Below are 12,487 nucleotides of genomic sequence, written 5' to 3'. Positions count from 1 at the left end.
CCCGCAGGTCTGACGCCCTATGTGTTTCATCCAAAGCTCACAGCTAGGCCTTTTTAAACTGGGAAAAACGCTTTGGTGGACACGGCCCATAAGAGGCTATGTCAGGGGGACCAAAAACAAAATGTTGTTTAGGGCCACCAAAATCCCCGGCCCAGCCCTGATTTCCACTATTTTTTAATGCCATTCTAATCTCTTACAGCAACATAATAACTGTAGGTGTTTGCAGGGAAAAGAAGTTCATTGGTTACTTTTTGTCAGCCAATGCTGTTTTTTTTATCTCAACTTTAACAAAACTATGTGAAAACATAAATGTTACTTGTTGAGGAACCAAGAAGTAGTTTTGTCACTGTTTTCAGTTTAACATGTTGTGACTCACTGTGGGAATTTTCTTCATTCACTCTGGTGCTCACGAGACCTTTTTAAATGTCGCAAGACCAAACAAGGTCATGAGTCATGCTCATGATAGTGATTGGGAATTCAACAGCAATTACAAAAAAACATATAAAAGCACATCCCCACCTTATATATTATATTTGCCATTGCCATTTTCAGAAGTTTCAAAAATGGTAACTTTGATGTGAAAAGCAGAGCTACTGAAACTAAACTTTTACTGAAAATGTTATTGTTTCAGTATCAAAGGACCTGATATTCATGTTTTAAGACTCTTGGTACCATTTGATATTTACAGAAAACACTCCATGCTATGTAGTGTATTTTAATTTGCAACAGTATAAATTAGTATCGGTTAATGGGCAACAATAATTATCCTCATGAGCCTATTTGTCTAATTTGAACCCAAACATTTTTTCTTACCTTTTACAATATTTTTCTAACAAATGAAACCACAACTCATCTAACTTTGTTGAAGGTATTATTGAGAATCGTCTTAACTTATTGTATGACAAACAAGAGTAAAACCAACACATGACTGACAGGCCTTGTCTGCTCGTGCCATGTTGACACCTGGAGGTTGTGGCTGATGAGACTGTTTTACTGTGATTGATGTTTGGGGGGCGTGGCAGAGACATGAGATCATTCACAGCAGCAAATCTTCCGAGGCGTTTTCTGAGACAGGCTTCCTTTTTGCAAACAACTGGATGGCCTCCTCCTCAATTTGTGTGTACAATCACTCATCTGAGACAGACAGGCTTTGACACCAACACATAGTTGTTTGATTCATGACCTGTGGGGGCTCAGCGGCTGTCTGGTCAGAGTTTGTGTGGGCAATAATCAGTTAGAGAAATCAGACTTCCAGCAGGATTGTTTATTGTCTGTATTTTTATTTATTTTTTACACATACTGTGCTTTACCAGGGGTAAAGCAGACCAGACTCACTTTATGATCCAGATATTTTTGTTACACATAATTCTTATAGACATGAAGACAGATAATCTTGAGTTGTATAAATGTCACCCGTCCCATGGATGATTTTAACAAAGCCTACCACTACAATACCAACCAATTTCAGCCTTTCAAAGTCTCTTTGAGCTAATTCATATCAAAACATTTCAAATAGTTGCCCTCCCTGCTACTTTACATGCATAATTCACCAATTTGTCATCGACTGCTTTTTAACAGGATAGTACAAGACCACTCCCAAATTGTATCAAATTACAATCCACCCTCATTTCAACAAACTCACATGATCACAATGTGTTTAATGTGTTAATGAGGGAAATTCTCATATTTAATCTGATATCATCACATCACCTAGAAATCATGCTGTACAATTGTGGTGTCATAAAAACAGAAGCGCCGCATAAATAAACCAAATACAAGCTCCAATAGACCCTGAAGACTGTTGACATTACATTGTGGCTAAAGGTTTCACAGTAATTGGCAGTTCCATGTCGAGGTGAACGGGGACTCTTTGGACCGTCCAAGGTCTAGTGCACCAAGCAGACGAACATGGCAGTGTCCTTCCACATTCCTCACCTCCAGCTATCAAATCAGCTGTCCACACACACACACACACGGGCACATACACGTACAAACTTTAAAGAAATAATTCGACATTAAGGGAAATAGTTTTCTTGCAGAGTTAAATGAGAAGGTGGCCACACTCATGGCTGCACAGTAAATAGGAAATAGCTTGGCTTTATCAAAAGGTAACAAAATCCCACCTACCAGCACCTGTAAAGTGAGATGGTATGTCTCATTTTATTAAATTAAGGCGTGATTAAGGGCGTGGCCGCTTTGAGTGACAGATGTGAGCCGTACCAGGTCGCTAGCTGCTAGTTGCCTCCACTGCAGCATTATCCAGGCCAGCCTCAGCTAAACCGACTATCCACCTCTTCGCCAATTATTGGTTTAGCCGGACGTTAGGCTGTGTCGTCACTGCAAGGATGGCGAAGGACGGACCCACACACTCTGAGCTTTCAGAAACCAATGGGTGACTTCACAGAGACTGCTTCCATGTTTTATACGGTCTATGTACGAGACGTGAGAGTGGTATCCTTCTTTCCATTAGGTGAATATGTAAAAAAGAGGGACAATATTATGTTAAAAAATTCCAACCCACTCTTTTAATACTCATCACACCAAAATATTTAAGTTAATACTTAGTTACGTAAGTACAAAATAGCACTTCCTTTCATGCTACTGCTTAATAGAATTTCTTTTTCACAGCAACTGAGTCACAACTCTAGCTTAAAGGCCAATTTAAGTACCAATGCATAAGGAAAGTTCTACATACAGTACCGAGGGCAACGTGTCCTCACACAGGCAATCAAGTCATGCTTCACTATAGTGACAGCAATTCTACCTCTCTCACAGCACGTAGACCTGTTCTTTGTTTGGCTTAGGCCTCTGAGGCTTCAGAGGCTTTCCAGTCCACTGAGATCCAGCAGAGAAATAGCAGGTTGCCTTCTCTAGCTCGCCAGCACTGGAGGACTGAGGTGAGAGCTGCTCCACTGCTCCAGGACTTCTGCCCAGACTGCACGAGATGCCGCATCCAAAGCCTATACCCAGCATCAGATCAGCAGACAGGCAGGGTGGGAGGGACATGTAGAGATTGAGAAAGGGAGAGAGAGAGTGTGTGTGTGTGTGTGTGTGTGTGTGTGTGTGTGAGTACAGTGTGTGGTGTGTGTAGGTGAAACTGGAGCCACACGCACACAGAGAGTATCTGCGTAGACCGTCTCCGAATATTTTTCTAAACTTTTGACGTTGATTGTTCAGTGGTTTTCAGAGAGAGGGAGAGAGAGAGAGAAGAGAGAGAGAGAGAGAGAGAGAGAGAGAGAGAGAGTAAAAGAGAGAGGGGGGAGGAGGCTGAAAATGTGGTTCTAATCACTCACAAAGATGCTTTTGTTCTGTAGCTGGGGCCCTCTCTCTCTCTCTCTCTCTCTCTCTTCCTCTCTCTCTCCCGCTTTCCCTCTATCTCTCTGTCTCTCCCTCTCTCTTCCCCTCTCTCTCCCTCTTTCTCTCTCTTTCTCTCCCTCTCTTTTTTTCTCTCCCCCCTCTCTCTCTCTGTCTCTCTCTCTCTCTCTCTGCCACACAGAAAGTGACATTCTCCATGTTTGTCCCTTTCTCATCATATTCATGACTCATCTGAGGGTTTTTGGGAAGAAAAAGCATACCTGAGAAAGAGAGACACTAACAACAACAATCCAGCATTTGTGCAAGTCAAGTTGTTGCTCACACACTATCCCATCAACTCAACATTATGTTGTGTTCCTTTTTGGTTTGGGAAAGTATCGTAGAGCCGTCTTTGTCTGCCATGTTTTAAAAATGTATGATTGTATGTTCATTTTTTATATAAGATATTAGTTTGATTAAAAGAATGTGATCTGATTGGTCATTGCTGAAGACAGAGGGATTTCTTAATTAACAGAGCTCAACGGAGATGACTTGATGTTTATGCAATCAATGTTATTAATCAATTAGTCAATTAATCAACTTAATTCACTGTTTATAGCTTCTCAGATATGAAGATGTGCTGCTTTTTTCTGTTATATATCGTTGTAATATGATGTGTAAGTGAATATGTTTGGATTTTTGGATTATTGATGGGCTCTGGGAAATTGTGATGGACATTTCTCAAGACATTTCCTTGGATTTCAAGACCAAACAATTATCCCTAATATTCAGTTTGGGGTCCCAGAAATCCCGAGCCGTTTTGTAACTTCTATAAGATTTGCCTCTAAAGGTGATTTAGAACAGAAGTCTCGTTTAAGACATCCCCTACAGAATATGACACATTACCTGGGGGAGTTAGACCTCAAAGAAACATCAAAATGTTTGTAACACCACCATGAAAGATACTGTATCATTGCCTGTTTGTTTGTTTTTTTGCAAAGAAAACAAATATATATCTTTTCATGTGCATGCAGCAGCAGACACACATTATGTTGTGTTGTTTTGAGTGAGTCAAAATATTGTTTGGGGGGGGCAGCCCACTCCTTCAGCTACAAATATGGAGGGGAAGAAGGGCGAGGGACGATGACAGTGTGTGAATAGGGAGAGACATGCTAGCATGGCTCTCAGTACATTTATTTTGTGACTCACAGGGTCTGCCTGGACCTCAGTGCTCTCCATGCTGGAACGAGCAGCACACACACACACACACACACACACACACAAACAGACAAAAACACGCGCACACACACACGCAGGTTTATTTAGCATTGCAAGTCAATGCACATGCACAGACAAGCAGATGCATAAACATGTATACACATCCAGGTGTGTGCACAAACCTGCTGCTTACTCTGTCCAGACGAGCATTAAGAAATATATTCAGCGCTGAATGCAAACACCACTGTGTCAGCCAAGAATAACCTCTTTGTGTGTTGCTCTGCACCCTGGCTCACCTTGTACAAGTATATAGTGCTACGTTTCTGCTCAGCATTCACGATGTGCGCATGCCAGTGAGTGTGTGTGCGTGTGCGTGTGCGTGTGTGTCTGCAATAAGATTAAGATGGGGTCTTTCCCAAAACCAAATGTCACAGGGATTTAAGCGTCAAGAGTGAGTTTCCTCCCAGCTGACTAACGGAGAAGTTCACTAAAAGCACAAAATTAAACAAAGTTTCAACTTTCCAAAATACATCCAGCCAGTTTCCATTTGTTCTCCCTGTGGCAACACATTCACCATGCATGGCGGCGCACAGGTTTAAAGATCAGCTGCAGGGCATGCGCCAACCCTGCGCGGTAGAGAGACACAGGTAAGGAGGAGAAGGAAAAATGGAGCAGGTGAGTGAAGGGAAAGTACCGATAGGTCACAAAAAATAGTTTCTACCATATTCAGCACCGATTCCATAATCTTATAATACTTCAGCCACCTGCTGTTATGTAATTCACTCCATCACACACTCTACAGGTAGTTCTTTCTGGGACTGTTCTTCACTCTCTGGCCCACCCTGTTGGTCGGACCATGTCAGTGGACCACAGTGATGTTTGTTGCTGGGTTTGTGTTTATCAGATGCTGCTTGTGTTGTCCGGTTTGTTTACTCCTCCTGGTGGCCACTTCATGTATCACAACACATGCTGACCTCTCTGGCTTTGCATGGCTGACACAGGCTCAACTTGAAACTCAAGGGAATGTTACCATTTGAGCAGCAGCTTGTCGTCTAATGAGGTTTACATGTCAGGTAGGATTGATTAACTACTTCAGGGCGACGGCACCACAGGAATGATTTCAAACATTCTTTAAAGGCTATAAATGTTTGTCTATGTTTTTCTATATGAAGAGTATGAATTAAAAGAAGAGAATTTTCTTTATGAAAAATCTTACGGTCTTATCTATTAAAAATGACAAATTATCAACTGCCCTCAAGACAACTCCATTCATAATGAACCCTTCACCAGCAAACTGATTGGGACAGCGGTTGTAAAAAGGGAGATGACAGATTTTCTTACAAGACAATTAATTTTTAATCACAAATATAAATGACCAGTTTTCTAATTATGAGGTGTAAAATGTTAATTTACTCTACTCACCATCTGCAAGGCCCTCAACAACTTGGGTCCCCCAAACCTCTTCTACCTCCTCCACCAGCACGCCCCTCCTGACGCCAACCTCCTGGAAGTCTCTAGGACCAAGCGCCGAACCCGGGGTGACGGAGCGTTTTCAGTGTTCGCTCCTTCTCTGTGGAAATCATCAACAAACCACATCAAAAATGCCCCCACATTGTCATCAAACCTACATCTTTAGATTTGCCCCCCTTGTTTTTATTTCCTAGTCAACACAATTTAATTCTAATCTTTTCTTTCTCTTTTTATGTCTTTTTTACTGCTTGTTTTTTCATTCATTTAACAGTATGTAAAGAGTCTTTGAAAACCCTGAAAAGCGCTATATAAATCTGAGGTATTATTATCATTTAAAAAAAATGTTACACTCAAATGAAAGGCTCGTACTAAACTTCAACATTATCAACATGATTGGACATTTGGTGCAGCATTATTCTTTTGGTGAAATTTGCTAAAAACATTCAGTATTCATTCATTGTCAACAACAGTTGCCTTGATTGGTTTTCCTTAATTATAGAGGTTAGTGACTGCAGGAGTACTCTGGCAGTGGTCACAGTGAAAATGGGAGTAGCTGCATGTAACACAGTATGTTTTCTGTAAGTATATCAAGGCAGTTTCAGTTTGTGTTTGAGTGTAATTTTTCCATAGCAGACTAATATACATCAAAACCTGAATGAGGTCTAAGGAGGTCAAATTATGCAGTAATCCATAAGAGAAAAGCAGAGATTAGAAATAAACATATTTCTGTGTTGCAGAAATGTATCTTTTTCTTCCTTCTTCTTCTTCTTCTTCTTCTTCTTCTTCTTCTTCTTCTTCTTCCAGCAGGGAACCGCTGCTATATATCTCTGGAGAAGAAACCACAAGGACGCAGCGAAGGACAGTGTAATAAGTATTTTATTGCATTTTATAATGCCATTGTCAATAATTAGTACAGATTACATGCAACTAGACCTACTGTACAGTTTTTTATTGTCTGCATGGACAGACACAAGAAGATTCAGGTTACAAATACACAGATATATGTGTGTGTTTTTATACAGCATGAAGGAAAGGGCAGTGACTGGCATTACATGGCTACCCGGGGTGGAGGGTCAGAGGGCTGGGCTCCACTGTCTGTCTAAAGCCACCACCCAGTCCCTGTCCCCGCCTCTTCCTCGGGTCACACTTTCAAATAACAAGAAACAGAACAAAAATCAAAGGATAAAGAGAGGTAAACAGGTAAACTGAAACTAAGAAACGAAACAGAGAGTCACTGCTGAAAATGTACACACATTCCTTAGGTTTAACCAGAGGAGAGCTGAAGTGGTAGATCCATCGGATTCTGGCTGTCTACTTGATAATACCGTCAGGCAATGCATCCACTTTGAGAGTCCCTTTCCTCTCACATGACACCTCAGAACTGTGCAATCACAAGTCAGGATTTGGGCTCCCTGTGTCCTTTGAGTCAGTCACCAGCCAATAGGATGCAGGCTGGTCCTACAACACCATTGCGTGGATGTAAGAGAGATAACAGCTATCAGTAAAGGTGATCAGTGAAGTCGATGGAGACTTTTGGAAGTAGCTTGGTTTTTGTTTGGTTAAGGTTGTGGCATTGGTTTGGTTGCAGTTTGGTTACAGTTCAGGAGTTTGGACTAAGCAAATGGTTGCTTTCAATGCCTTTGGTAGTCAGAGGATGAGCTGCATCTCTGAGAGCCATTCGACATTTTGGTATTGGGACTATGCAAGAAGAGGAGTATCAAAAATGCAACAGTGTCAGCCTTTGATCTGCCTCTGTGGGACTGGGAGATGAGGTTTGTGACTGGTCACCACCAGCCAGGTTTGTGACTCAGTGACACCCCCATGGCGCCTGCAGATGATTGACAGCTCCGTGGGTCGGAGTTCAGCAGAGGAATGACAGGGGTCAGGGGTCAGAGGGAGGGGTCACAGGGAGCTGGGACACATATTGGCACCTGAGAGGACCAACAGCAATATCTTTCTGGAGCTCCGCTGTTTTTTTTTTGTTTTTTTTCTTTAAAGCAAGAGAGGGGCTACATATTCTTACATTTTTTCTCATTTTCTTTTCAGAGGTTTTGGTCCTGTCTTTGAGAAAAAGTCCTTCTGAGGTATCAATACATAATGAAGTAACTTTTTAGTTTGTTTCCATTTGTTTTTTTTCTTTCCTTAAAAATGCATAAATGCAGTACAGAGACAAAAAAGTATCAAAATAGACCTAGCTAAGATAAATATACAAACAGGTGTTACCTAAACCACTGATCTAACTTTTATTCTTTTACATTTTTTTAGAGATAATACACTTAAAAAATCAGCGTCCCAGACGTTTTATGAAGAACTGAAAAATGGAAACAAAAAAAACAAAGCAAAACTAATAAACCGAGATACCTGCAGCACTTAATATGATAAATACATATACTTCAGCATTAGCAGTACAGTATAGGAATCAGAGCTGAAAGCTTTACAATAGCTAAACAGGTGCAGAAAAAAAAGAAAAGAAAAGAAAAATCAAAGGACAAAAATGGGAAAGAATGCCCTGGAGAGATAAGTCAAGCATTATTATACAAGAATACATCGTGTTATGCCAAGCTGGAGAAAGAACAGAAGTGTTACATGGCGACCTGTGAACAATCTACATCTTTATAAAACAGCTTTGTTTACAGGTGTACCTTAAAGCACAAGTCAGAGATCATCTATGTACTGTATGCAGCAGTTCCTCTTGGTTTGGATATTACTAGTAGTGATGAGTTTCATTACGAGTGTGTGTGTTAGTCCTCTCAGCGTCTCTGCGAGTGTTTTGGCGAAGTGGGTGCTGCTGTGTTGTGGGTCTTTGGATATCTGGATGGTCTGAGCCTCCATTGCACTAACCCATCGCCCTGCTTCTATGCTTCTGTTACACCCCTGTGTGTGTGTGTGTGTGTTTTTGTGTGAGTGATGTGGCACTGACATAGTCTGTCCACCATTAACCCATACAACCAGCTCCCTGCAACACCACATAACCATTAACGACCAGTTTCTCGTTGGCGTAGATCACGAAGAGCACACGTACAGTCAGAGCACACAGTTGAGAGGCTGCTCACATAGCTTAGTGCTAGTTGGGTGCAGGAATATGGTCAGTTTTTACACAGCTGATAGAAAACCCTTTCATATATAGTGAGCACTTCACAACACACTTTGAGACGTAGAGAGTGCTTTAGATGTGGTTTAAGGAGAGGTAGTCATTTTTAATTCCATGGAAAGTGAAACATCTCTATGTTTTTGGGCTCAAGCAGATGTGGTAGGGAGTCCGGATCGCCAAATAACTTGTTTTTTTTCTGTCAGTAATACAGTAAGTGTAACAACAGTTTTGGCATTCCTTATAATCATTGAGGAAGAATGGAGGAAAAGAAAATATTTAAGAGAGTTCAGTCTCCTATTGGCTATGCGTTGAACTGTTTTGAAAAGGAGGTAGTGTTATTTTTGGTTTTTATCTCGTTTCAAGATGTCTGTCTGCCACTTTGTACTTTGTTAGAAATCAGTCTCTAATGTGACAGGAAACAGTCCTGTTTGAACACAAAGTCATCAGAAAGGTTCTTTCATTAAACAAGAAAAATCGTGCAAGAGATAGTATGAAAATATGAACCCAACTTTCAATTACATGATGTCCCTTGGTTGTTTTCCTCTTACATTGGTATATTTTCTCTATTGTTTTGAGTTGTTCCCTCTTTATTGTAATATATATGTTTTTTGGAATAACTCCTCCCTGTCCCAAGATGTGACCTTTGAAACCACATTACAGTACACTTCCTCTTCCTGCAAATACTACATACAGACCAATAGGGTGTGTTTGTTCCCTAGATTGAAAAACTCCAAATGTTTGTTACGACAGCACCAGAAAAAGTATCCTGTAAAGCGAAAAGTGTTCAAATGTCTCACGAGTGCCTCATTTTTAGGCCTGCTCAAACAGCAGTAGGGCCAGTCCGAGGATTGTGTTTGAAACACGGTTTAGCCTGAGCGTGGGAGAGACAGGGTTTCACCTCTAAGTGCTTTTTTCTTTTCTCTTTCTTTTTGTTTTTCAGAGGAACTGTGCGAGGTTTGATAATACTAGTTTTTGGCCTCATACCAAATGTGAGTCATTCGTAACCGCTTATCATGTAAAAGCTTTGATGTCTCCAAATCCTGGTTTGCTTTACACACTTTGGTTTTTCGGAATGGTGTGCACTGTAAGTCATGTATAATTGGAACACAATAGTTATATGAATACAATAACAAGAATTCAAACTCCTGGTTTGTTGTCTTTTGGCCAATTCTTTACGAAGAAAATAAAAAGGAAACTCAAAAAGGGCAAAATAAACTACAGGGTTTTTGGTTTTCTACATATTTCTTTGGTTACCTGTAACAAAAATAAAATGGGAATAAGCAGATAATAGATTAAAATAAATGTTAAATTTGGTATGGCACTGTAGAGAAAAGTAATGCTTTTATGCTCACGGAAAACAAACAAAAAAATAAATCTCACGTGCTATTCCTTTCACACAAACTCACACAGTGAATTGCAGATAGCTTCTACACAGTAACTATTACAACCATAGAGCTTTGAATCGAAGCTGAGCAGAGTTGCCACATTTGGTGTCCCACGGAAAGAATTCCCCCTTATTTGTTAATCAATTTGGACACAGTTCCAGGCAGAACCTTTGTGGGATGAGGTATTCTCTGACTGCAGTAATAATATATATATTTTTAAAGCATTACTGATATTTCTCAACTAAATACACAACCAAAAACAAGTGAATGAGAGAGAATTAAAAAAAAGATTCAGCTGTTAAATAATCTGTCTGGATAATGGCAACTTTAAGTGCTATTTCCAAATTTCTTGCCTGCTACACTTGGGACAGAAAGGGAAAGGGCAGGAGTGGGGGGGTCGGGTATCACAAGTTGGGACAATACTGCGCTTTCTCTCTTTTTTTTTGCCAATACTCATTTGGAATGGTGTGAACAGCCAGAGTAAATCAAACAATTTACAATACAAAAACAAAAACAGCATCCTTAGAAAAGGTACGTCGAAACAGAACGCCACCGTGGAAATATTGATCCTCAAAAATAAACAATGATAATAACATCAAATAAAAAAAGGAAATGACAAAAGCTACCACACTTTTTTTTCTTGTTATATTCCATAATCATGAACAGTTTTCTTTTTTAGTCACAATATTTCTGTAGACGCTTCCACCCTCATTTCTCTCTGCTTCCCCTCTTCTCTTCTCGTTCTCAAAGTGTTCCAAGCTCATCACTCCATCCGCAGACGGAGGAGAGGAGAAGGACAGCACCAAATGGTCCTATTCCTGCAGTCTTTTTGGGGTGGGGATGGGAAGGGATGGAGGTGCGGTAGGAAAATGTCTTTTCTCTCACTTAGAAGCAAAGAGTTTAAAAGATGTTCGTCACTAAGTGTCTTGCTGGGGGCAGAAGTTTGGACAGGGACCAGGGCCACAGCCTCGCAAATGGGCTCACACGTGGACTTGGGAGACAGGAGCCTGCTCTGCAGAAGTGTTGGGAGCACTGCTGAGCTATGAAAGCGCTCTTCCTTCCTTCCTTCCCATCTTGAAGCCCGACAGTTTCATTTCAATTTAAATCAAAGAAAATGAAAAAGCAAGTCATTGACTCAAAGAGGGGGAAGAAGGAGAGGTACACGTCTGCACAGCCCCTGGTGACTGCTCCAAATCTATATACACATAATCCTGTGTGTGTCTCTCTTTCGAACACACACACACACACACACACACACACCTACACACACTTGTGTGTCTTCTCAACTGATATAACGGCTAGCCAGGCAGCCCGAGACAACAGCGAGGAGGGCGTATGCAGAGTGGTCGGGCAAGGAGGAAAGTGTGTGTCCTAACCTCTAAGGGTCTCTACACAGAGGCTGATTTCACCAGGGAGGATGATGAGACATGGTTTGACAAGTTAATGAGTGTAAGTGTTTCTCTGTGTGTGTGTGTGTGTGTGTGTGTGTTTGTGCGTGTGTGTATGCAGTGAGTGGTGTTACACCTCTGAGCCAAGTGTTGGAAAAGACAAAACACATGGAGGTAAAGCAGTGCTCCACAGTCTTGTTTTTGCGTTTGAAAGTAACGGAGGTCATCTAACCCTGTTTGGAGTTTCTCAATGTTGTCCTTGGTTGCTTGCATTTTCTTAAAAACAAAAAAAAAAAAACATTCTCTTTTTTTCTCTCTTTTCTTTTAAGTGTACTGAAGCTATTTTTTCCTCTTCACGCTGACGAGAGGGCTCAGGGATTGATCTCGCTATGTCTCGTCCCTCTGCTCCATCTGGGATCATTCCTACTCCAGCTCCTCAGTAGGAAGGTCCTCCTCCAGGTCACGCTCGTCGCTCGGCAATGGCAGGCTGTGTGTTACGCCGGCCAGGAGGGATACTGACCGACAGTCCTCCTCCAAATCAGTGGGCTCCTCCTTCACATGCACCTGGTGGCTGGAGGAGAGTGCAAACAGCTGTGAGCAGGGCGAGGGGTAAAGTTTTAGAGGAAGTTGCCAATAGCAGA

At 41.3% G+C, this 12,487-nt stretch overlaps 1 protein-coding gene across 1 annotated transcript in view; it reads right to left on the bottom strand.

Annotated features, from left to right (window-relative positions):
* Positions 1 to 6,846: 6,846 nt before the first annotated feature.
* The window catches only part of foxp4 (forkhead box P4), a 90,303-nt gene continuing 84,662 nt past the window's right edge, over positions 6,847 to 12,487 (bottom strand). Inside the window, exon 18 of the mRNA XM_079186487.1 lies at positions 6,847 to 12,417. Coding sequence (XP_079042613.1) covers positions 12,270 to 12,417 — 148 coding nt within the window. The 3' untranslated portion in view covers positions 6,847 to 12,269. The remainder of the gene's footprint in view (positions 12,418 to 12,487) is intronic.

The sequence above is a fragment of the Pholis gunnellus genome, assembly GCF_910591455.1.
Source record: "Pholis gunnellus genome assembly, chromosome: 3".
NCBI classification, from domain to species: domain Eukaryota; kingdom Metazoa; phylum Chordata; class Actinopteri; order Perciformes; family Pholidae; genus Pholis; species Pholis gunnellus.
This window is presented reverse-complemented; position numbering and strand designations above follow the sequence as displayed.